Source organism: Lathyrus oleraceus, chromosome 3, assembly GCF_024323335.1.
Source record: "Lathyrus oleraceus cultivar Zhongwan6 chromosome 3, CAAS_Psat_ZW6_1.0, whole genome shotgun sequence".
Classification (NCBI taxonomy): Eukaryota; Viridiplantae; Streptophyta; class Magnoliopsida; order Fabales; family Fabaceae; genus Lathyrus; species Lathyrus oleraceus.
In genome coordinates, this window is record NC_066581.1 from 159288468 (window position 1) to 159314739 (window position 26272).

The 26272-nt window shown below is 43.4% G+C and overlaps 1 protein-coding gene and 3 long non-coding RNA genes across 8 annotated transcripts; 3 read left to right on the forward strand and 1 right to left on the reverse strand.

Moving 5' to 3' along the window:
- The first annotated feature begins 241 nt into the window (after positions 1–241).
- Positions 242–1919, forward strand: LOC127125984 (uncharacterized). 2 transcript variants are annotated; one of them, XR_007804860.1, is made up of 6 exons: positions 242–773; positions 980–1050; positions 1158–1271; positions 1411–1470; positions 1609–1714; positions 1803–1919. It is a non-coding gene; the product is annotated as an uncharacterized LOC127125984 (long non-coding RNA). The 2 variants fall into 2 exon arrangements; XR_007804861.1 differs by having other exon boundaries at positions 1618–1714.
- A 637-nt stretch (positions 1920–2556) lies between these two features.
- Positions 2557–3068, forward strand: LOC127125985 (uncharacterized). The gene is made up of 2 exons (XR_007804862.1): positions 2557–2649; positions 2743–3068. It is a non-coding gene; the product is annotated as an uncharacterized LOC127125985 (long non-coding RNA).
- Positions 3069–10174: 7106 nt separating this feature from the next.
- Positions 10175–19054, reverse strand: LOC127125982 (uncharacterized). The gene is made up of 3 exons (XM_051054841.1): positions 18917–19054; positions 17877–17930; positions 10175–13629 (listed from the first exon to the last, which is right to left on the reverse strand). Exon 3 carries the CDS (start codon positions 12320–12322, stop codon positions 10274–10276), a length of 2049 nt encoding a protein of 682 aa, XP_050910798.1. The 5' UTR covers positions 12323–13629; positions 17877–17930; positions 18917–19054; the 3' UTR covers positions 10175–10273.
- On the forward strand, positions 18851–22118 carry LOC127125983 (uncharacterized). 4 transcript variants are annotated; one of them, XR_007804858.1, is made up of 8 exons: positions 18851–19824; positions 20031–20101; positions 20209–20322; positions 20462–20521; positions 20660–20765; positions 20854–21477; positions 21555–21700; positions 21794–22118. It is a non-coding gene; the product is annotated as an uncharacterized LOC127125983 (long non-coding RNA). The 4 variants fall into 4 exon arrangements; XR_007804859.1 differs by having other exon boundaries at positions 18856–19824; positions 20196–20322; positions 20854–21700; XR_007804856.1 differs by having other exon boundaries at positions 18867–19824; positions 20854–21700.
- The last annotated feature ends 4154 nt before the right edge of the window (positions 22119–26272 follow it).

Here is a 26272-nt window from a genome sequence, read left to right on the forward strand (position 1 = left end):
CGTACGATCTTTAGATCATCGGCGCGAAGTTGTTGTTTGTTGACGATGAGTAGTCGTAGTCATTGAGGAAGATGAAGTGGATTCTGGTGTTGATTGGATGAAGCAAACTCCGACGATCGAAACCGAGTGATGAACGATGATGCTCGCAACAGAGCGAATGGTGACAAGGCTCGAAGTGAAGACGATGATCGGAAGCGGTTCAATTCTGGAAAGGTACTTTCAATCTTTTTCGCTACTTTATTCTGTTGCGAATCACTTCTGTTACGAAGCTTCTTCCTCAATTCTTTTGTGAAGCTTTTCAAGTATTTCGATTATGTTATCGATAAGGTGATTATGAAGAGGGATTAGAGTTTATGGTGTTGAGTGTTACCAATGGAAGGTTCAGCGTGTTGGTTCAATGGAGGTTGAAGGTGGTTAACGGTTTTGTGAGTTTGTTACGGTTGTTGAAGGGATTGAAGAGAGGCTTGGTTCAGTTGTTAGAGGTTGAAGAAGATTAGGTGATGGAGGAAGAAGAAGAATCTGGATCGTGATTATGAGTATGGTTGAAGGTTTGTTACAGGTTGAAGAAGAATCTGGAAAAGTTTGTTAGAATTTTTTGGAGGTTTCTGTTGAAGGATTGAGGGCAAAAGCGATTTTGGAATGAGAGGGAAAAAATTTCTGAAACCAATGATTGGCAATGATTGCAGCTTATATAGCAGGATCTAAGGGGCAAATTGGAGAATTAAATCTGAAAATGGTTCAATCTGCACCATCCAGCTGGCACTTAAATGAAGGTAAGTCTTGAATTATGAATTAAGTCACGTGGTTTTTACCACAAGTTCAAATTTCTAATCCATTTGCCTTCAATCTTTTGATCCATGGATAACTGAATTGACTTACATTGGGTGACTTGCTTCTTTACCTGAACTTCTCTTTCATGAACTGTTTATTATTTTGAAACTCATTGATTTGAATTGAGCTGCATTTTTTTGGATTGTAGGTCTGTGTTGGTATGCTCGGATAGCTCGCCCTGCCTCTGCAGGTTTCTCTTGGCTTTGGTTTTTCAACAGGGTAATTACCATGATTATGACTCAAATATCATTTCTTTCCTTGCATTTGACAACTATTATGGATTTTGCTGGGATAGTCATTAGAATCACCTTAGTCCACTTCTGCAGGTAACTCTGAAGTTGCAGAGGGATGCGTGGTTGATATGACTCAGCTCAAGTCGAATGTTCCAACTCTAGCCATTATGCATTTATCTGATAGAGTCTGATGAAAGTGAATCACGTGTGAGTGGGGCGGATAACGCACATGTTCTTTTATTCTTCAATTCACTTGTTGCAACCTTGCTACAACTTCACTTGGACATCCATTCTACATCGCCTTGTATGGTTTCCAACTGATTGTCATTTCCCTGTGTTCATGTAGTGTGTTAATCTCCCTGATGTCAACCGCGAATTCCCTTCACTCTTAGCTGCTAATTGAAAGGTACGGGCTGTAATGCTGCTGAATTTTGTTTAGTGCCGCACCGAATCCATTATGCAAATGTCGTATTAGAATCAGTGAATGCTTTAGTGATCAACAAGTTATCGAATCTTCTTGAATTTTAACCATGTGCACATGTAGTCTTTACAGGTTATGCTTAAGATAATAAAACACGCGTAACTCATCGAAGCGACAAACCCTTCCGGATGACGACACTTCATGACAGCTTAGATGTGTATCGCCCAAGGTACTATGATGAATGTCAAATGGTGATAGAATTGTGAACTGTTCTTTTCTTGGGAACTAACTTGTCATGGTTGTATCGCATGTTGCAGGAATGCTTAATGTTGCTTGACCTTACTTAGGAGCGCGCGACACACCTTCTTCCGGCCTCGTGTTTGAACCAACGGGAAGCAATTAGGATTTAGGTAAAATACACGTTTGAGACTCGGGCCTTCCTTAACCAAGTGGATTGTTGGCACTATATCCTGAGTTAAACCCGTTATCGTACGATCACAACCGCTGCATTACGCCTTGGAAGAACAATAGGTTTTGATATTACGTCCATAATCCATATGCCCTGCTGGTTTGTATCAGTGCTTTTGATAACCCAAGAATTTCCTGCTGCTAAGAGTGCCCCGTTGGATTCAAAGGATAATTTCCACCAGGAATGCTGGTAGAACTTCCAAAACCACATCCCGACGGAATAGCAGCAGACTGAGGCAAGCTGCTGACAAAAATGCTATTCTTATATTGTGGAAGCACTGCTGAAATGCCGATGGCATGTATGCATAGCTCTGAGGCACGAATGGATAGTCAATCACATTAGCAAAATGCCATAAAGGAAGAGTAAGCTGCGAGTAGAGATACACGGCAAGGTGTCGAGGAAATGAAAGTCCAGTGGCAATATCAACACCAGGCGAAGCTTGTTAATTGGGTCGAGCTTGAGGCGTCGAAATGTTATTTGCCCTTAAAGCCTCTGACATGTTCATATCAGGACCACCAACTAATGAAGCCATGTTACTATATTTTGCAGGCATTGATTGCGTAACAGGGTTGGCTCCTGTTGGATGCTGCAGATGCTGCCGATAAATTGAATATGCTGCTGGATGTTGTGTTGGTCTGTTGTAAATGCAGGTTGTTCATGATGGTGGTCGTGAGGCCCATACAAGTCTGCAGCAGGTTCGCAGCATGACTGCAACTTTCAACTCCTGGCCAGCGTATGCTTTAATACTGGCATGCTTGTATTCTGACTTGTTACTATTTGTCATGCAGGTCATGGTGGTATGGATGAGCAAACATGGCTAAGTAAAGGGTTGGACCTGGAACGGCATAACAGTGGAATTTTTGAAGTCACAAAAGTCAAACCAAGGATCAAAATAGGGCTGAGACATAGGGTTAGGATCAGAGATTATGGACTTAGGATTTTTTGGGATGGGGTTGACTTTGGTCAAAGTTGACCAAAAAGTCAACCGTTGACCAAAGTCAACCTTGGTCAACACCTCACATTTTGTGTTTATTTTGTTCTTCTTTTTTTTTGTAATGAATATTTTATCCTTTGTAATGGAAATTGATATTCATGAATGGAGTGAGCTTGGATATGGAATCTTGTATGAGAATTATTGTATGGACATGCTTGAGAAAAAGATTGAAATAAATGACTTTGTAGATTTGAGCACGATCCTTGCATTCACTTGAACTTTTAAACGAATAGGTTTGACATGGACTCCAATGATAGCCTGAACATGAATGGGAAAGGATAACATGGATTGAAATGGCCTTGAATACAATATCACAGACAATGATCAAGGTTATTACTTGAATGACGATGTACCAGCCGAACTAGGCTTAGGAGGCTATAATATAGGAGTTTGACCTGATTAGGGTATGGAACCATGACCAAGTAAAGGCCTTTAAATCAGGGTCTTGATCCCTCCAGAAACCACCATTGACACCAGATTTAAGCATAATACCCAAACATCTCCACGCTAGGCTTCGATTGGGGCCACCCCGAATTCGCTGAGAAACCCTAGTTTCCACTAGGTGTAAACATAAAGCTCTGAATTCAAGTCAATGCCATCTTGTGTTGAACCTTGCTTGTATAGATGAAAGGCATGCTCATGATGATATGCAAATGTTAATAACCTAGAAATGAAATGAATGTAAAAAATGGTAGGGTGCAAATTTGAGGTGCTACAGCTGCCCCTATTCAATCAACTGGGAACCCGAATGGATGAGAGTAATGGCTGTCAGACTTTCAGGGTAAACAGGGATTGAATACCAAGAACCGTAGAAATTTGCACACTGCTGGGAATTTTTCTTGTTTTCTGTTTTCTCTGTTTTCAGAAGTACAACCACATCCAGACATTGACACACGATGCATGGGAACAGGAATTATCTCAACTAGATGCCAGCGGACAACTAGGAAAAACTCAACGTTTACCAAGACCAACGAAGAGGTAACCAATCATTAATGAATGACTGGAAGGATAGTGATACAACCATACGTCAGCGGACGAAATGGGAAAAACTCAACGTTTACCAAGACCAACGGAGAGGTAACCAGACATCATAGGATGAGTGGGAAGACTCGACCAGACGTCATAGGACGAAAGGGAGAAGCTCGACGTTTATTGACACCAACGGAGAAGGAGAAAACTCAACCAGACGCCAACGGACGAAAGGGAGACTCAACCAGACGTCATCGGACGAAAGGGAGAAGCTCGACGTTTATCGACACCAACGGAGAAGGAGAAAACTCAACCAGACGCCAACGGGCGAAAGGGAGACTCGACCAGACGTCATAGGACGAAAGGGAGAAGGAGAAAGCCACTTCACGAGGGAAAGGCATCACAACCGGAAACCGAATAGGACGTCTACTGGGAATTCTGGCTGGAAATCAACCAGACATTAATGAATGACTGGGAATAGGGTATACAATCAGACGTTCATGGACGAATGAGAAAAACACAACGTTTATCGAAACCAACGGGGAGGTAAATCCATTTGGGGAAAGGTACAACTAGACGTCATAGGACGAATAGGAAACACTCGACGTTTATCGACACCAACGGAGAGGAGGAAACTCTGAGGGGAATCATCTGGTATTACCAAATGATCTGCGGGGAATAAGCAACTATACATCATCGGACGCATAGAAAAAACTCGACGTTTATCGACACCAACGGAGAGGAGGAATCAACTTCACTAGGGAAGGAGGACGACGACCAAATTATCAGCGGATAATTGGGAAAAACTCGACGTTTATCGACACCAACGGAGAGGAGTAAACTTCACTAGGGAAGGAGGACGACGTTACGAACATCAAACGATGATGTTTATAAACATCAAAAGAAGACCAGACAGTTACGCATGACTGGGAAAGCACCGAAAGATGGTGTTTACCGACACCAAAGAAGACCAGACACTTACGCATGACTGGAAATCACCGAAGGATGGTGTTTATAGACACCAAAGAAATAACACACGTGGGTGCTGACAGGATACTGAAATTTACCAAATGACAGGGCAAGACTTGACACTTGCAGGGGGTCTCACTGGGGAGAAACAGGCTTTCCTTTCACCAACGGATGAGGAAATAAACCTCTGTGGGGGTATCAATCTTGAACACCATCAGGAACAACTGCAGCAACCGTGTCGTACAGATTGAACGGACATCCGCCTCTACCGGGGATACGGTCTGATTGGGTTTCGAACACATGAATGCATATGTTTGAATTTTTCTTTGGCGTAATGCTCCATTTCGAATGGAAATGCTACGCATTTTTGAGGATGCAATGAATACTACATGCAATGCAACATAAACCCTGGCTACGGAGCCAAAAGATCAGGTACTCCAACTCTGCGGGGATACTCTGACTGAGGAATACTCTGCGGGGAGAGCCTTCATCTAGGAATGCTTTGCGAAGAAAGCCCCGACTTCTCCCTCATGCTGGAGAAACAACATTGTTGTCGGGAACAGGATAGGCTTCGCTGGGGATATCCTTCACAGGATCCAATCCACTAGGGGACTCCGCTTGGGAAGCACTCAATACTCCGCTGGGGAAGATAACACCAAGCAACTCTTCGGGGAAAGTACTCTCTGGAGTAACAAGATCACCTTACTAGAGAATGATATAGCACTTCACTGGGGGAAGACTTAACCAAACCTCAGGTAGGACAACTCTGCTTTGGGGATTAACTTCTACTCCACTGGGGACGACCCACACAATCCATAGGTAGACTAAACTCAGCTGGGGATGCCAATATTGATCTGCCACGGAAACTCGTCCACTCCACAAGTAGGATGAACTCTGCTGGAGAAATATTTCTTTGAAACCCGCTCCACTCGGGGAACCTGCTGAGGAAACCCACACCCTTCTGCCGAGGAGAACAACTCTGGTGGGGAGAGCAACCATTCTGTTGGGGATGCTAACACAATATGTCATACTGGAGACGAACCTCCATAACCCTGCTGGGGAGAAGCACTCACGACCCTGCTGGGGATAACAATATCACAAACCCAACTGCTGGGGAACAACATTCTCATGACAAACTCCGCTGGGGGAACTCCTGGGGAAACATCTGCCAGGCACTCAGTGGGGATCCCAGCTGGGGAACCTGCCAACACAAGCCTGCTGGGGGTAGGCAATCCTTAGATCTGTTGAGGAAAGAAGATACTATCCACAGGCACCTCTGCAAGGGAACACAACTCTGACAGCTCTCAAACTTGCTCTGAGAAGGACCTGCTGGGGAGATGATCACAGAAGACGACCTGTAAAACAGCAAAACACAATGCCCCAAGGGTATACGGACAAGATACGCTCAAGTGTCCTCAACATTCAAAATGATTTTCAAATGTTTCATCCTTCTGCAAGTTATTGTTTAGCCTTCATGTTTTATTATATGCAATGTTTATCAAAAATTCGGACGTTTTTGCAAACAAAACAGTAAAAATAAAAACAAGAGAGCTATTTATCTAAATAACGACTTTTATTGATTGAAAATGTGCCTGAAAAGGCAAATACAATGGGAAGCAATTCCTAGAAAGAGGTAATTGCGCACAAAAGGAAAATAAACTATCCTAATGGCAATGTGAATACGGCATCCACTATTTCCCAACTCTGTTATAGCTCATAGACCATCAGTTTTCCTCCCACTCCTTGCTTTCTGAGAAGACTGATTGGACCGATCACATCCCTTGAGATGGTAGCTGACGAAGCGCGATGAAATACAGATAACTCAGACTGTAGTCTTCGCTTTAATCCCTCTTTTGGCTGGATCGCCCTTTCGGGTTTTCAATCCACCGGGATACCCATTTTTGCCTAAGTCGCCCTTGCGGGTTTTCGACTTACCGGGTGTACAAATTCTTTTCATTCTATCCCTAATTTTTGCCCGAACCTTCTCTTTCTGCTTTTTTGGTTCGCCGGGATGCCCTTTTTTGCCTGGACCCTTTTTGTTCTTTTTGTCCAGCGGGTCAATTTACGCGAAGTATTTTTTTACTACATCTGAGTTAACAGGGGATGGGAAATCTTCACCATCCATAGTTGTAAGCATCAATGCTCCACCGGAGAAGACCTTCTTCACAACATATGGACCTTCATAATTAGGAGTCCACTTGCCCCTGTTATTTGCACCGGGAGGAAGGATCCTCTTCAAAACTAGATCACCAGTCTGAAATGTCCGAGGACGCACTTTCTGATCAAAGGCTCGCTTCATCCTTCTCTGATATAACTGTCCATGGCACACAGCTGCTAGCCGTCTCTCTTCGATAAGGCTTAACTCATTAAACCTTGTACGAATCCACTCGGCTTCTTCCAGCTTGACATCCAATAATACCCTCAGAGAAGGGATCTCCACTTCAACAGGCAGGACTGCTTCCATACCATACACAAGGGAGTACGGGGTTGCCCCGGTCGACGTGCGCACTGAAGTACGGTACCCATGCAAAGCGAAAGGCAGCATTTCATGCCAATCCTTGTACGTTACGACCATCTTTTGCACAATCTTCTTGATATTCTTATTTGCCGCCTCTACAACACCGTTCATCTTTGGTCTGTAAGGAGAAGAATTGTGATGTTCGATCTTGAAATCTCTGCAAAGCTCTTTCATCATCTTGTTGTTGAGATTCGAACCCTTGTCAGTGATGATTCTCTTAGGGACTCCATAACGACAGATGATTTCCTTCTTGATGAACCGGGCAACCACTTGTTTGGTGACGTTGGCATAGGAAGCTGCTTCCACCCATTTGGTGAAGTAATCAATCGCAACCAAGATGAAGCGATGTCCATTCGAAGCAGTAGGTTCAATCTTCCCAATCATGTCAATGCCTCACATGGCAAACGGCCAAGGCGAGTTCATGACATTCAACGGGCTTGGTGGTACATGCACCTTATCAGCATAGATCTGGCATTTATGGCACTTCCGAGCGTACTTGAAACAATCAGATTCCATAGTCATCCAGTAATAACCGGCTCTCAACAATTTCTTTGACATTGCATGACCACCAGCGTGGGTACCAAACGAACCCTCGTTCACTTCCTGCATCAACATGTCTTCTTCGTGTCTATCCACGCATCTGAGCAAGACCATGTCAAAGTTCCGCTTGTACAACACATCATCCTGATTCAAATAAAAGCTTCCAGCTAGCCTTCTCAGGGTTTTCTTGTCGTTCTTCGATGCCCCTTCAGGATACTCCTGAGTCTTGAGGAAGTTCTTGATGTCATAATACCACGGCTTCTCATCAATAGCAAGAACAGACTCGGCTGCAAACACATACGCAGGCCTCTCGAGTCGATTCACCGCAACATGTGGCACATGATTCCACCAATGAACTTTTATCATGGAAGATAAAGTAGCCAAGGCATCCGCCATCTGATTCTCATCCCGGGGGACATGATACAACTTCACCTTCTTGAAGAACGTCAGTATTCTTCTGGTGTAATCTCTATACGGAATCAAATGAGGTTGGTTTGTATTCCAGTCTCCATTGACCTGATTGATCACTAGAGCAGAATCTCCGAATATGTCAAGTGTTTTGATTCTCAGATCAATGGCTTCTTCTATCCCCATGATACAAGCCTCATACTCAGCTTCGTTGTTGGTGACATCAAACGCCAATCTGGCAGAAAAAGGCATATGAGCACCTTTAGGATTGATCAGCACTGCACCAACACCATTACCATTCACATTTACAGCCCCATCAAACATCAATGTCCACCTGTCATCAGGATCCGGTCCTTCCTCGACAAGAGGCTCGTCACAATCTTTCATCTTTAGATACATGATGTCTTCATCAGGGAATTCAAACATCATAGGCTGATAGTCGTCGATCGGTTGTTCGGCGAGATAGTCTGACAATACACTACCTTTGATAGCCTTCTGCGACGTGTACTGGATATCATATTCAGTTAAAATCATCTGCCAACGGGCAACACGTCCAGTGAGAGCCGGCTTCTCAAAGATGTATTTGACTGGATCCATCTTAGAAATCAACAAGGTAGTATGGTTCAACATATACTGCCTCAGTCGGCGAGCAGCCCAGGCCAAAGCACAGCTTCCCTGATCAACCTCAATCCCTTTCTCACTGACAATGAAGCCTAACAGCTTCCCTGATCTCACTCCAAACGTACACTTGTTCGGATTCAGCCTCAGTTTGAACTTGACCAATCTATCAAACAACTTCTGCAAATTAACTAGGTGCTCCTCTTCTGTCTGCGACTTCGCAATCATATCATCCACGTACACTTCGATCTCTTTGTGCATCATGTCATGAAAGAGAGTCGTCATAGCCCTCTGATAGGTAGCACCGGCATTCTTCAGCCCAAATGGCATCACCTTATAGCAGAACGTGCCCCAAGGTGTAATGAATGTCGTCTTTTCCATGTCCTCTGGCGCCATCTTAATCTGGTTATAGCCCGAGAAACCATCCATGAAAGAGAATACCGAGGATTGAGCCGTATTATCCACCAATACATCAATGTGAGGTAATGGGAAATCATCTTTCGGACTTGCCCTATTCAAATCCTGGTAATCGACACACATCCTGACTTTTCCATCCTTCTTCGGCACAGGAACGATGTTGGCTACCCACGGCGGGTAAGTTGTTACTGACAAGAACCCAGCATCGAACTGCTTCTGAACCTCTTCCTTGATTTTCACTGCCATATCAGGACTCGTTCTACGAAGCTTCTGCTTGACCGAAAGACACTCATCTCTGAGAGGTAGTCTATGAACCACAATATCAGTATTCAGCCCAGGCATATCTTGATAAGACCAGGCGAATATCTCCACATACTCTCTCAGCATCTCAATCAACCTGCTCTTGACCTCAGGTTTCAAAGCGGCCCCGATCTTGATGTCTCTTCTGGTGTCCTCAGTACCAAGATTCACAATGTCAAACTCCTCCTGATGAGGTTGGATGACCCTTTCCTCCTGCTTCAACAATATAGCTAATTTTTTCGGGAGTTCACTGTCTTCATCACTCTCCTCTTCAGCTTGGTAGATGGGATTGTCGAAATCATACTGAGCCATAACAGATTTGTTCATAGTGGATGCCATAAGATCATTTATGCATGTTTAATGCTTTATTTTAGAAAAAGATTTCAAGAAAGTTACAAAAACAAAAACATTGCCATTTTTATTTTTTTGGAGAAATGAAAAACAAATAGAAAGACAGGGATCACAAAATTGTTTGCAAAACGTCCTTTATTAATGATAAACAATGAAAACATGTGGCCCTACAATGAACCACTACGCCTTGGGCAGAACGTAGGGTTTTGGTGCAGAATGAAAAAACAAAAGAAAATTACTCTGTATGAAGAGTAACTTGGACTATATCCTCTGCCGTCCAGTTGCTGATCACTTCCCCTGGTGCACTCGGGCGAACCCAGCAGTCAAGATCACAATCACTGCCGACATCTTCACCCTCAGTAGCAAAGACATCCCCATGATTCATCAGCCCAGCGCTGGTGAAGGTACTCGGACCTGCTGCCCCCTGCTCTGCTCGGAGAGGCTCATAACCAATGCCAAATTTGTCTTCTTTGACAGGCAAGTCCACCATCTTGCCCCATCCCTCGGCCTTACCAGAGTTAACCACCTCCTTAGCTTGCTTGTAAGAAGTGATTGAAGCACCTGGCTTCTTCTGCTCAGCGTAGGCCACCTTCTCAAGAGCCACTGTCTCAAACGCCTGGCACAAAGTTTCATGGATCTCGCCATCCACCTCGACATATTTAAATGAGGACAGATGACTCACCAGGATGTCCTCTTCACCGCACACGGTCACAATCTGACCGTTCCAGACGTATTTGAGCTTCTGGTGGAGAGTCGATGAGACTGCTCCTGCTGCATGGATCCATGGACGCCCCAGAAGACAACTATAAGCAGGCTGGATGTCCATGACATAGAAGACAATGTCAAACTCCTCCGGACCTATCCTTATAGGCAGAGTGATTTCACCAAAGACGGAACGCTTGGATCCATCAAATGCACGAACGACTAGGTCACTCGGCGTCAGCACAACCCCTTCGACCGGTATCTTCTTCAAGATCTGCTTAGGCAGCATGTTCAACGAAGAACCGGTGTCAACCAAGACATGTGACAGCACATCCCCCTTGCACTCCATAGTGATGTGCAAGGCCTTGTTGTGATTCCGCCCCTCAGGTGTCAAATCAAGATCTGTGAACCCCACACCGTGTCGGGTACTCACATTAGCAATTACACCTTCAAGTTGATTGACAGAAATCTCCTGAGGTACATACGCCATATTTAACATCTTCAGCAAGGCGTCTCTATGTGCCTCAGAGCACAACAGCAGAGAAAGAATGGAGATTTTGGAGGGAGTTTGATTGAGCTGATCTACGATCTTGTAGTCACTCTTTTTGATTATCCTCATGAATTCCTCCACATCCTTCTCAAACGAGCCACCAGGCACATTCGCTTGAGCAGGGACTTCATCAACAACGGCCTGTTTGCCCTTAGCCTTAGCAGATGCCTCAGCATTGGCATCCCTCAACTGTTGAGGCGCAAACAGCCGTCCGCTGCGGGTAAAGCCTCCTGGTCCACCCACATTGTCCACAGCAGGACTCGCAACGACCGGAGCTTTACTGGCAGGTGCATAAATTGTCACGGGCGCTTGATTTGAAGGCTTGGCCCTGTTTTCAGCCCTCCTGTTGCTTCGGTAGGCATTGTCATACCTCCAAGGCACAACATTATTGTCCACGGCTCTTCTAACCGGAGCGACGATTGTTGTCGGAGTATTGGTAGCGACTGGTGCAGAAATGGTAACTGGATTATCACTTGTTGTAGGCGCACGCCCTTCAGCTGGTTTGAAGAAGATAGTGACAGTAGACACTGCCCCATGATCTCTATTATCGGCCCTACCAAACTGAACACGACCCTGATCCATCAAACCCTGGATACCAGCCCTTAACAGATCACACCCATTAGCTGACTCTGCACAGCCCAAACAATTTTCATCACAACCCGGATGAACACCAGCTTTTAGCAAACGGTCTTTGACAACCAACAGAGAAGTCTGAATCTCATCCACACGGATCACCAGATCTTCGGATTCAACCCCTTCAATACAGTTTACCCTATGAGCACCATGCGCAGGCATAGGGTTGTTCACAACATTCGGCACAGGGGAGAAGTTGATCGCCTTAGAATCGATCAAATCTTGGACTTTATGCTGAAAAGCCCGACACTTCTCTATATTATGCCCTGGTGCCCCTGAATGGAAATCGCACCGGACATTGGCGTCATACCCGGGTGGCAAAACAGTTGGCGGAGCCATCGTTCTCAATTCCACGAAACCCAATCTGAGCAACTCAGGCAGAAGCTCAGCATATGTCATGGGCAACGGGTCAAATCTTCTATCAGACTGCAGCCTCTGCCTTGGCTGATAAGGACGTTGTTACTGTTGTTGTTGTCTTGGTTGTTGCGGAGGTTGACGCTGTTGAGGAGCAGGAATGGTCACTGCAGCAACCTGTCTGTACTGATGCTGATTTCTGTTCTGACCACGGCGGTGCTGAACAGCACTGGCTTCACCTTCTCTACGGCGAAGTGCCCCAGAGAAAGGTTTCTTTGATGAAGAGGAACCCACATCGTTGATCTTCCCGGCCTTGATCAAACTCTCGGTTCTTTCACCGCAGATAACAACATCAGAAAAGCTTCCGAATGGGCAACTCCCCATTCGGTCCATGAACACTCCCTGAAGTGTGCCAATGAACATATCCGTCAACTCCCTTTCCAGCATAGGGGGTTGAACTCTGGCAGCAAGCTCACGCCACCTCTGGGCGTATTCCTTGAAGCTTTCATTATTTTTCTGGCACAGACTCTGCAGCTGAGTCCGGCTCGGTGCCATGTCCATGTTGTGTTTATATTGCCTGAGAAAAGCTTCTCCCAGATCCCTCCAACATCGGATAGAATCCCGCTTGAGTTCCATGTACCAATCCAAATATGCCCCAGATAGGCTATCTTGAAAGAAGTACATCCACATTTTCTCGTCATCTGTATATGCCGAGATCTTCCGATAGTAAGCCTGCACATGGGTGCGAGGGCAAGAAGTACCGTTGTATTTGTCAAAGGTGGGTGCTTTGAATTTGTGGGGAATCCTCAGACCTTCGACCAACCCCATATTCGTGACATCGAACCCAAGAGAGTTCTGGCATTCCATCGCCCGGACCTTTTCAGCCAGGGCATCGACCTTACGATCCCTATCTTCCATTCTAGCAACATCACCATCATCCTCACTCATCATCGTGAACATGTCCTCTTGTCTGTCAACAAGAAGAGCTGGATGACGCGCCGGAGTCCGGGTGGACCTAACATTGACCTCTGCAGCAAGAGGTTGACCATCAACTCTTATTCCCCTAAGTTCATCTCCAGTGGCATAACCATGAACAGGAGCAGCAGCAACGTTGACATTCTCATAACCGGGTGGAGCAACGGGTGAACCACGGTTAGACGCCTGAATAACCGTTTCCTGTCTCTGAACCAAAGCACGGAGTTCCTCCTGACCCTGAGCAACCCCTTGCATCATCGTCAAAAATTGGGCCATGTTCGCCCTCATCTCAGCCAGCTCAGTCTGAACCTGATCCATACTTCTTCGCTGATTTAGTCTTGTAGAATACCGGTGAGGTCGCTGATCCGCTATCCTGCCTGACACAGGAACCAGAGTGAGAAGTCGGCACAAGAACACCTGTTATGCAAATGTTATGATTATGATGCTAATGCATATGATGCACATGAAATGTTCGTTTCTCAGGCATTCAAAGAGCCTGATTCATCTCGAGAAACGACAACCTGCAACAACACAAAGCAACAGGGAGATACAGAAACATCATACAACAGGGTGCTGAGTATTGAAAATCTCATCTATAAAGGAGCAACTAGATCATACAACAAAGATCCCAACATCCAACAAAGTACAACAAAATAATCCCACCCAACAATCCTGGGGGTCATTCTCAACAAAAACATCGGGAAATACAAGCTAAGACAAGTTACTTCCAGGAATGAGCATCTTCAAGTAGTGACACTGGTCTATCAACAGTTCACACTCTGAACATTCTGGCAAGGGAGTGATCTTCTCCTTCAACTGTCTTCTAAGCTCGACAACTTCTGCCCCAAGCTGGGTCTCTGATGCAAGTCTCTGGTCGACTTCCTTCTTCAACTGGATATCTCTGTCTCTGAGTTGCTTCTCCAAGTCTCTGATCTTCTTCAGATAACTGGCTTCAGATCTCTGCAACCTCAAACACTCTCTGTGCTCCGCATCTAGCAAATTCTCCATCTCTGAATAAGATCTCTTCTTGCTCCTCACGCCACCAACACCTGCGCTCTGGGCATCTCTGAGTTGATGAGTCAAATTCAACCTATCAGCTTTGGCTTGATACAACTCCATTTGGGCATCTTGCTCTTTCTCCTTCAAGCGACGATTCTCCATCAGGGCTTGCTTATACTGCTCAGCTGGCACAGTATCAGCAAGAATCAAGGGTGGTTGCACTTGCAACGGATTCATCCTATCATAGGGCAACAACAAAGTTTCCACTCTCTTCTTCACCCAATCGGTGTAATCAGGCATGGCAATGGAAAACTTCTTCCCTAATACGGATCCATCTCTAATACCAATAGACTTCCAGGCTCTTCCAATCTGCTCCAATCTAACAGGGTCGGTACGCTTCTCAAAATACACACTCTCAGCTGTCTCAGCTTCAAGTGGTCTTCTACTCATAACGAACCCCAACTGGCGAAGAGAAAGAACCGGGTTATAATTGATGCAACCTTTGGTCCCCACAAGTGGCACGTTCCAGAATTCTCCACAACTCATAATAACATCACGCACATCCATCCGGTATGACTGCCATCTGATGTCATACGAAGTAAGAGACATCACCCTCTAAGTCCACCTATAAGTGCTCTGAGCATCGACAAATGGCCCACTTACTGGTAGGAGAGACATGAACCATCTGAGCAACAATGGGAGACAACATCTGATAGCACCACCCTTACCATGCCTACTGTGGATAGCATAGTAAGTGTCAGCTAACAGAGTAGGGACTGGATTCCCTCCAATACAGATGCAGACTGCAGCATAGTCAACAAAGTTGGGCATACTCGGAAACAGAACGATCCCATAGATCATGACAGCGAGCTGGGCACGAAAAGCTTCCCAATTCCCCTTCTCTGCTTCTCCTCTAGCAACTCTCAGCAGAAACTTCAAAGGTAGGCCCACAACATCTCCACTAGTCTTCCAACTATCACTGATCTCTCGGATACTCAGATGCAAAGCCTTAGCAATAACCCTGAAGTCAACTTCCTTCGGTACGTCCAAGAAAGGAATCTGGTGCTGAATCGGGACACCCAACAAAATGGAGTACTCCTCGAGAGTAGGCGCCAACTGATAGTCCTGGAAAGTGAAACATCTAAGCTCCGGGTCATAGAACTGAAGAAGAGTCCGCAACGGCACTGGGTCGACCACCATCTTCAACAGTGTCAAAATATCGCCATACTGATCCACAAACCCCTTCAGATGGTCATTGGTCATAAGGCTACTCAACTCGATCAGAGACGTCAGAGGCTCACGGTGAAAGCTATAGGAACAGGTCTTCCGCTTCGGCTCGGGAACTGTTGCCATCTCTATCAATGAATCAAGCTCTGGAATGTACCTGAGAAATGATATGCATGCAGGGATTAGTTTTTTCTCTTTTCTTTTTTCATTTTTTTTTCAATTTTTTCATTGCATTTCTTTTGAAAAATAAACATGCTATGATACACTTGATGCAGACACGACTGGCAAGTTGTGCATCTCTGAACACAGGATCAAAACTTCGGCTCGAACTGTGATCACAATCATCTGAAACCCAAAGTCAACTGGTCAACTGTCGTCTGAACCCAATCTGAGAAACTGAGTCACCAACAGGAACATACTGAATCACCAACAGTCACCAACCGGTCACCAACAGTCACCATCTGTACCTGTTAAAATGATCATTCCCTCCCCACTCACGGGTGTCATATAGGCCAGGGTAAGGTCGAAAGAAACGCAGCATAAATAACCTTTCGTGGAATACCATCATACACACACCTGAAGTATGCAACGATGATACCCCACCAGGGTCTAAACTGCTCGTGACGTCAATGTTCCGCTAAGTGGCGCATACCACCCGCTTCCCATGACTCACTCTATTCCTAGGTTTCCTAGATTGCACTCATAGCCTGGGTATTGGGCCTTTTACCTCAAGTATCACCCACCCCCAATCAGAGAACACACAGCCAGCACAGCAGATGAAATGAATGAATGCAAACATTAATGCACATATTGAATGCAAACAATACATGAAATGAATGCAATAAATAACAACCAATAGCAACCAAAGCCCTAACCTAGAGAGCGCTAGGAGAGACTCGCTTAGGGAAGAAGTACCAGCACAGGTCAACTTCTCTAGTTGTCCCCAGCAGAGTCGCCAGCTGTCGCATTATGCGAAAAACCGGCGGGAAACAAGAACAACAGAGCCGCCACCGTGCGTTATTTATCCCAAAAGAGGGAAAGGAAACACTCAGAGTAAACTTGGAAAAAGCAAGGTCTCGCGACCAAAGAGAATGGGATCGGGAGTCGGTTATGCGAAGGGAAGGTATTAGCACCCCTACGCATCCGTCGTACTCGACGGGATCCACGCACAATAGGAAGGGAAGTGGTTGCTAAAACACTGCTCAAACATTCATAAATACTGGCTGAAGGAGACACAGGAAACAAACAAGACTGACTCGGCAGGATATCGCATCCTGGGCCTACTTAGTCTATCAAACATAGACATCAGAGTCTAAGTAGTTCGGACTGGGGAAACGACACATGCTCGCTAGGATATCGCATCCTATGCATACGTATCTCCTGGACGAAGGAGAATCAGAGCATCCGTAGCTCGGCTAACACGCACACAAACAAACACAGGCAAAGGCAAACGTGGAGCCTGAATGCCAATCACTGGGCTTACATCAGCATCCGAACCAAAACACACACAAGAAGGCAAACGTGGAGCCTGAATGCCAATCATTGGGCTTACATCAGCATCCGAACCAAACAAACCCACACTGGAACCCGAACGCCACTCGATGGACTTACATCAGCTTCCAAGCACACAACAACACAAAACAAAGACACAGGCGCCCGGAGAGATCTGCTCATCTCCAGCCTACGTACCTCATCTGGTATGAGGATCAGGGTGACGTAGTTCCCCTACGGAGGGACACAGGACTAGCCTAACTAGATAACAAAGGGAGACACAACTAGGGAGACTACGACTCGAGCCTAGTGTTATCATGCAAAATCATCCCTAAGTCAAGGTTTCTAGCTAACTGGCACAGGGAGCCAGCCTATCCTATTCACAAGTAATATCATACAATCAATCACAAACAGCACACACTATATGCACACAAGTGAGACTCAAACAAGGGGTAAGGCTGCAAAGGCAAGCCAACTGTACAGGGTGAGTTTTGCTCTTAACCTTGCCATTGAGGGGCTAAGGTGAAGCAGATGAAAGGTGAGTGAAGATAAGACTTCACAGCTCTTATCCCTGGTCAGTGAGAGCTTAAGACAAAGGAGCGTGGGTTCAGAAAGATGGAACCCTTCTACGCTCAAGAATCTGACTCGATTGTACACTGTACAAGATCTTGGGTTTGTGTCCCAATGCGTCAACACAATGGTGTGAGCAGAGGGACGACTCAACAGAATAGCGGGGGATAGATTGCATATCCCTTGGGTTCCGCCAATTGCCTTAAATAAGGACTTTCCCTGCTTGGCACAAATGTAAACAACCACAAGCATCGCCTCTTAAGGAGGACTTCAGACATTTGCCCGGCCAAGTAACAGGCCCGGTCTCCCAGACTACATGAAGACAAGAATGTTATACCTCAGTGCAAATTGCTTAGCAAGCAAAGCAAAGCGATATTAGCAACTAATGTACCTGAAATCAATCAAATATCATCAGTATACTAATCACACAACTAAACAGCAAATGGTTCACAATTAGCTATACACAGACAAACACAATCCAATGCACCAAAGTGCAAGCAACTCAAAAGCCAAACATCCTACAAAACAAAGTCAAAATTAGCTATATACAAATCATAAGTCAAGTCCAATGGAAGCACATCATCAAGCATAAGCCATTTGTGCTATTAACCTGAAACACAACTCAAAAGTGAGATCACAAACCACTAGTCCAAGACTAGGGCCAAAAGGGAATGAAAAATCCAAAACGGAAACTCAAACTCCACATGAAATTTATTTAATCAAGAGATAACATGTCCTAAAATTAAGGGAGCATGCAAGATTGAATTATTTCTAAGCCTAGGGATAGAATGGTCATTTCATAATTAGGGAGTAATATTGACCTAAAATTCTATTTACGAAAGTAAGTTCTATTTAAAGTCAATTAGAACTAAACTAAATTTAATATTTCTAAACTATTTCTAATATTTCTTTTTAATACTTTTTAACATTTTGTAATTAACTCTAAAGTTCTGAAACTATTATTTCTAAAAATTATTCTAATTCTAATAATCTAATTCTAATTACTTTCTAATTAAATTCTAACCAAATTTCAATGCCTTATTAAAATCCTAAAAACCAATTATCTAACATTCTAAATACTTAATCCTAAAATAAACATTTCTAATAAGTCTCTAAAAACTCCTAATCAAACATCACCTATTAAACTTCTAAATCAAGATTAACAATTAAATCTACACAGAAAATCAGGATGGGCCTAACTGGAAAATACTAAGCCCAATCGCATGGGAGGTGTGCTGGTCATTGGATGGTGCATGCATTGTGAACAGACCTGTTTGGGCCTTGGGCCCAAACAGTCAAGGTGTGACCAAATCCAAACGTAACATGAGTTTACTGAAGGAAAGAAAGAAGAAAAAGCACTTATGGAAAAGCGCTTACCACGTACAATCTTTCTTCTTCCGCTTCACTTTGGACTTCTTCCTCCTCTGCGTGTGGTTGTTGTTGCGAGAATCAAAGTCAATGGTGACTGGACACGTCGGATCCGTATGTTGATGCACCGCGTTGCTATGGCTTCGTACGATCTTTAGATCATCGGCGCGAAGTTGTTGTTTGTTGACGATGAGTAGTCGTAGTCATTGAGGAAGATGAAGTGGATTCTGGTGTTGATTGGATGAAGCAAACTCCGACGATCGAAACCGAGTGATGAACGATGATGCTCGCAACAGAGCGAATGGCGACAAGGATCGAAGTGAAGACGATGACCGGAAGCGGTTCAATTCTGGAAAGGTACTTTCAAGCTTTTTCGCTACTTTATTCTGTTGCGAATCACTTCTGTTACGAAGCTTCTTCCTCAATTCTTTTGTGAAGCTTTTCAAGTATTTCGATTATGTTATCGATAAGGTGATTATGAAGAGGGATTGGAGTTTATGGTGTTGAGTGTTACCAATGGAAGGTTCAGCGTGTTGGTTCAATGGAGGTTGAAGGTGGTTAACGGTTTTGTGAGTTTGTTACGGTTGTTGAAGGGATTGAAGAGAGGCTTGGTTCAGTTGTTAGAGGTTGAAGAAGATTAGGTGATGGAGGAAGAAGAAGAATCTGGATCGTGATTATGAGTATGGTTGAAGGTTTGTTACAGGTTGAAGAAGAATCTGGAAAAGTTTGTTAGAATTTTTTGGAGGTTTCTGTTGAAGGATTGAGGGCAAAAGCGATTTTGGAATGAGAGGGAAAATTTTTCTGAAACCAATGATTGGCAATGATTGCAGCTTATATAGCAGGATCTAAGGGGCAAATTGGAGAATTAAATCTGAAAATGGTTCAATCTGCACCATCCAGCTGGCACTTAAATGAAGGTAAGTCTTGAATTATGAATTAAGTCACGTGGTTTTTACCACAAGTTCAAATTTCTAATCCATTTGCCTTCAATCTTTTGATCCATGGATAACTGAATTGACTTACATTGGGTGACTTGCTTCTTTACCTGAACTGCTCTTTCATGAACTGTTTATTATTTTGAAACTCGTTGATTTGAATTGAGCTGCATTTTTTTGGATTGTAGGTCTGTGTTGGTATGCTCGGAAAGCTCGCCCTGTCTCTGCAGGTTTCTCTTGGCTTTGGTTTTTCAACAGGGTAATTACCATGATTATGACTCAAATTTCATTTCTTTCCTTGCATTTGACAACTATTATGGATTTTGCTGGGATAGTCATTAGAATCACCTTAGTCCACTTCTGCAGGTAACTCTGAAGTTGCAGAGGGATGCGTGGTTGATATGACTCAGCTCAAGTCGAATGTTCCAACTCTAGCCATTATGCATTTATCTGATAGAGTCTGATGAAAGTGAATCACGTGTGAGTGGGGCGGATAACGCACATGTTCTTTTATTCTTCAATTCACTTGTTGCAACCTTGCTATAACTTCACTTGGACATCCATTCTACATCGCCTTGTATGGTTTCCAACTGATTGTCATTTCCCTGTGTTCATGTAGTGTGTTAATCTCCCTGATGTCAACCGCGAATTCCCTTCACTCTTAGCTGCTAATTGAAAGGTACGGGCTGTAATGCTGCTGAATTTTGTTTAGTGCCGCACCGAATCCATTATGCAAATGTCGTATTAGAATAAGTGAATGCTTTAGTGATTAACAAGTTATCGAATCTTCTTGAATTTTAACCATGTGCACATGTAGTCTTTACAGGTTATGCTTAAGATAATAAAACACGCGTAACTCATCGAAGCGACAAACCCTTCCGGATGACGACACTTCATGACAGCTTAGATGTGTATCGCCCAAGGTACTATGATGAATGTCAAATGGTGATAGAATTGTGAACTGTTCTTTTCTTGGGAACTAACTTGTCATGGTTGTATCGCATGTTGCAGGAATGCTTAATGTTGCTTGACCTTACTTAGGAGCGCGCGACACACCTTCTTCCGGCCTCGTGTTTGAACCAACGGGAAGCAATTAGGATTTAGGTAAAATACGCGTTTGTGACTCGGGCCTTCCTTAACCAAGTGGATTGTTGGCACTATATCCTGAGTTAAACCCGTTATCGTACGATCACAGCCGCTGCATTACGCCTTGGAAGAACAATAGGTTTTGATATTACGTCCATAATCCATATGCCCTGCTGGTTTGTATCAGTGCTTTTGATAACCCAAGAATTTCCTGCTGCTAAGAATGCCCTGTTGGATTCAAAGGATAATTTCCACCATGAATGCTGGTAGAACTTCCAAAACCACATCCCGACGGAATAGCAGCAGACTGAGGCAAGCTGCTGACAAAAATGTTATTCTTATATTGTGGAAGCACTGCTGAAATGCCGATGGCATGTATGCGTAGCTCTGAGGCACGAATGGATAGTCAATTACATTAGCAAAATGCCATAAAGGAAGAGTAAGCTGGGAGTAGGGATACACGGCAAGGTGTCGAGGAAATGAAAGTCCAGTGGCAATATCAACACCAGGCGAAGCTTGTTGATTGGGTCGAGCTTGAGGCGTCGAAATGTTGTTTGCCCTTAAAGCCTCTGACATGTTCATATCAGGACCACCAACTAATGAAGCCATGTTACTATATTTTGCAGGCATTGATTGCGTAACAGGGTTGGCTCCTGCTGGATGCTACAGATGTTGCCGGTAAATTGAATATGCTGCTGGATGTTGTGTTGGTCTGTTGTAAATGCAGGTTGTTCATGATGGTGGTCGTGAGGCCCATACAAGTCTGCAGCAGGTTCGCAGCATGACTGCAACTTTCAACTCCTGGCCAGCGTATGCTTTAATTCTGGCATGCTTGTATTCTGACTTGTTACTATTTGTCATGCAGGTCATGGTGGTATGGATGAGCAAACATGGCTAAGTAAAGGGTTGGACCTGGCACGGCATAACAGTGGAATTTTTGAAGTCACAAAAGTCAAACCAAGGATCAAAATAGGGCTGAGACATAGGGTTAGGATCAGAGATTATGGACTTAGGATTTTTTGGGATGGGTTGACTTTGGTCAAAGTTGACCAAAAAGTCAACCGTTGACCAAAGTCAACCTTGGTCAACACCTCACATTTTGTGTTTATTTTGTTCTTTTTTTTTTTTGTAATGAATATTTTATCCTTTGTAATGGAAATTGATATTCATGAATGGAGTGAGCTTGGATATGGAATCTTGTATGAGAATCATTGTATGGACATGCTTGAGAAAAAGATTGAAATAAATGACTTTGTGGATTTGAGCACGATCCTTGCATTCACTTGAACTTTTAAACGAATAGGTTTGACATGGACTCCAATGATAGCCTGAACATGAATGGGAAAGGATAACATGGATTGAAATGGCCTTGAATACAATATCACAGACAATGATCAAGGTTATTACTTGAATGACGATGTACCAGCCGAACTAGGCTTAGGAGGCTATAATATAAGAGTTTGACCTGATTAGGGTATGGAACCATGACCAAGTAAAGGCCTTTAAATCAGGGTCTTGATCCCTCCAGAAACCACCATTGACACCAGATTTAAGCATAATACCCAAACATCTCCACGCTAGGCTTCGATTGGGGCCACCCCGAATTCGCTGAGAAATCCTAGTTTCCACTAGGTGTAAACATAAAGCTCTGAATTCAAGTCACTGCCATCTTGTGTTGAACCTTGCTTGTATAGATGAAAGGCATGCTCATGATGATATGCAAATGTTAATAACCTAGAAATGAAATGAATGTACAAAATGGTAGGGTGCAAATTTGAGGTGCTACACCAGTGACCCATGATGGGGATAACAAGCCATGAGTCTGCTATCCTCTATTCAACCCTAGCAAACGAACAAATTGCGCTTAGCTGGGGATTTTTCTCTCTTTACTTTTTTTTTCTGCTTTTCTTGAACCCCAAAACTTCTTGAATTATCATTTCCATCTCCTCCCGACAGAAATCCTTCCTCCAATATCGCACTGCTAGGGAATACTTGTTGATTAAAATCACGATGTCAAACTCCTCAGGGTAACATCTTCACCCTCTGGCGAAACCAATCCTCAAAGAGTAACCACGGCTTGAGACTAGCTTATGCTTGCAATGCTTATGCATGATGATTTTTAGCGTAATGCTCCATAATCATGGAAATGCTACGCAATTAGCTATGCAATATGTTATGCCTATCTACATGATGAATGCATAAAAATTATCCCCCTCAAGGGACTCTTTTGGGGAGCTCGAGGCACTCTGCCGAGGAACTCGCTAACGCTCCAACCTCCACCCTGTTGGGGAATAGCACTGCTGATGGGGAAAGGACCACCCTTACCGGGGATGACCTCCACTGAACTCAATCCGCTTGGGGACTTCGCTGGGGAAGAAACCACCACCGCACTCTGCGGGGAAAACAACAGTCTCTGACTTGCTGGGGAAAAGCCAGCAACAGACACCTCCGCTGGGGAAATAGCAACCTTCAGGCCTGGCTACTGAGGAAACATCGATCTAAAACCTGCTGGGGAGATAACCATCCCGACCCTGCTAGGGAAGACTCAGACCTTGAATCTGCTGGGGAGATAACAATTCCGCCTCTGCTTGGGGAAACCAGGAAAGTCTGGCACAGAACACCCGTCGACTCGCCGAACCCCGGTATTCAACATCTAAATCCAGTGTAAGCTTTCCACTTTTGAGAGCTCCCAGGCTCGTCTGGACTTTTCTGATTCATCACCTCGTATTCTCGCCTTCTTCGTACTCCAAGGAGATCGAACCCCCTGGATTCATATGAACTTTCTAGTCCTCAGACTTTGAAGAGTCTTCTTGATTAATTCTCACGGATCGTCGCACGTCTTTCGCCGTCTTTTCACCATTCTTCAGTCCCTTGTCCCTGATTGGACTCCACGGGAATCTTTTTGTCAAAAAGGCTTCTCATCACACCTGCAAGTGAGTGAACATATCTAACAGCACCTGCAAAAGAGATCGTTAGATAAAAACGTGCCCCAGGTATGCCAAAGTTTCAACACCTGGGTCACTCAACCTTTCAAATAAGATTTCAGGTTTTCAATCTTATAAACATGCATTGTAAGGGATCTCCATGTTTCGAAATGCAAAGATTCTTTATCATAATAAACGGATGTTTTTGCAATCAAAGCGGTAATGAAAACAAAAACAATTTTTTTTGACTGAATATGCATTTTATTGATTGGAAAAAGTGTGGCTCGAACTGAGCAATACAAAGGAAGCAATTCCTGAAAAGAGGTAATTGCGCACAAAAGGAAAATCTATCCTAATGGCAATGTGAAACCGTGATCTCATCGAGTTCCCACTCGGTTACACCCCTTATGTCCTCAGACTTTCCGTGCTTTCTGCCTTCTGAACAAGACGATTCCGACTGATCCCTGTCGGGGATTATCCTGGTGTCATATCCAAAGTACAAACGATCATGCTAGACGCAGTTGTTCGTTTCAATCCCTCTTTTTCCTAGACCTCCCTTTCGGGTTTTCAGTCCACCGGGATACCCTTTTTTGCCCAAGCCGCCCTTGTGGGGTTTTCGACTTGCCAGGTGTACAATTTTTCATTTTTATCCTTAATTTTTGCCCGAACCTTTTCATTTATTTATTTTGGTTCGTCGGGATGCCCATTTTTGCCTGGACTATTTTATTTTTTTCGTCCAGCGGGTCTCTTTTATACGAAGTATTTTCTAACTGCGTCCGCATTCACAGGGGATGGAGAATCCTCGCCATCCATGGTCGTTAACAACAAGCCATATGTCTCAATATTCCCTCTTGTTTAACTTTTTATGTGAGCTTCAAATGAGAAAAGTGTCTTCATAAAAGTTGTATCTCTCTCAAAGACTTTCAAAATGGTCACCAATTTCATGTCATTTGGATTTGAAATGATAGAGTTATGCATTTTTGAAGTTTGGAAAAATCACTTGATCAATGTTATAGGTCAAAAGTGACCTATAATGTAACCTCATGTTACATGCTCAAAAAAGTTGAATCAACTCTCACTCCAAACATCAAAGTTGAATTAGACATCTTGTATTTGATTGTGCAACTCGGAAATCTTTCATCTCATAAAAATTGAGCAAGTTATGGCCTTGGGAAGTTGACTTTAAAATTAGGGTTTAGACAAAATGACCTATAATGTTTCAACATAGAAAATAATTTTCCAAGCAAAACTAGCTCTAGGTCTCAACATGAAAGTTGTTTGTAATGTAACTTAGAATTCTCTTGACTTTCTAGGTTCATGGTAGATCATATATGCATAAGATGATGAATTTTGAAGTTCCCCTTGAGAAATTTGATCAAATGGTAAGATAGCTTATTGGAGAAGTTACTCAAGATACCCAATCAAACTAGGGTTTCCAAGGCAAAACACCCTCAAACTCTTGAAGAAAACTTGATCAAAATAACATGTAGAGAATATGGGGACTCATATATGATGCTTATAACCATTCTTGTATAAATTCATGGTTGTGCTCTTTGTCACGAGGGTCTCAAACCCTAGATATGAACTTGATAGATCAATGGGACCATGCCCTTCCTACAAAAGAGTTAGGCAAATACAAAGACATATTTTTGGTATTTTTGGTTAGTAAAATGATAAAATACAAGTATGATACAATCACAAAGTGCTTGGTGATCTCTCCCAGAATAAACCCAATGAAAGAGAGGTAAGGAGGATGCCAAAGTATGATCCCAATGCTAATGCTTATGATGAAATCGCATGAGGGATCTTAGGGTCAAAATTGGGGTCTTACAAGGAGATAGTAAATAGCTTAATTAGGATATAATTAGAATTGTAGATTAATTGTTTGAATTTTAGAATGTTAATGTTGCAAATTGTTTGGATTTTAGAATATTAATTGTGTTAATTGATTGAAATTTAGAATTTCATTTTAATATTAGTATTAATAATTGCGTTGATTAGAATTTCATTTAATGTTGATATTAATAATTGTTTTGATTTTAGAATTCGATTTTTATTTTGATATTTGTTTGATAATATTAGAATTGTTTTGAGATTAGAATTTTATTTGACATTATATTTGATATTGATGTTGAATATTATTTTCCTTTGTTTTGATTTTGATTAATCCTAACATTCACATCTAACTTCTAATTTTCGCACCTAACTTTTAATTCATGCACCTAACTTCTAACTCTTTACTATTTCGCATCTAACTTTTAATTTCCGGTCCTAACATTTAATTTTTGCCATTTACCTTATTTGCTTTTATTTTGTTTTTTAATCATATTGTATCATCATTCTTCATCTCATCTTAAAATGAACCTAAAAATGGTAAAGACTTAAAAAATAAAAAAAGAAGATAATTCCCATGCATAGAA

Coding starts and splice junctions, on each gene's coding strand:
- LOC127125982 (XM_051054841.1), bottom strand. CDS start 12,322: ATGACATATGCTGAGCTTCTGCCTGAGTTGCTCAGATTGGGTTTCGTG.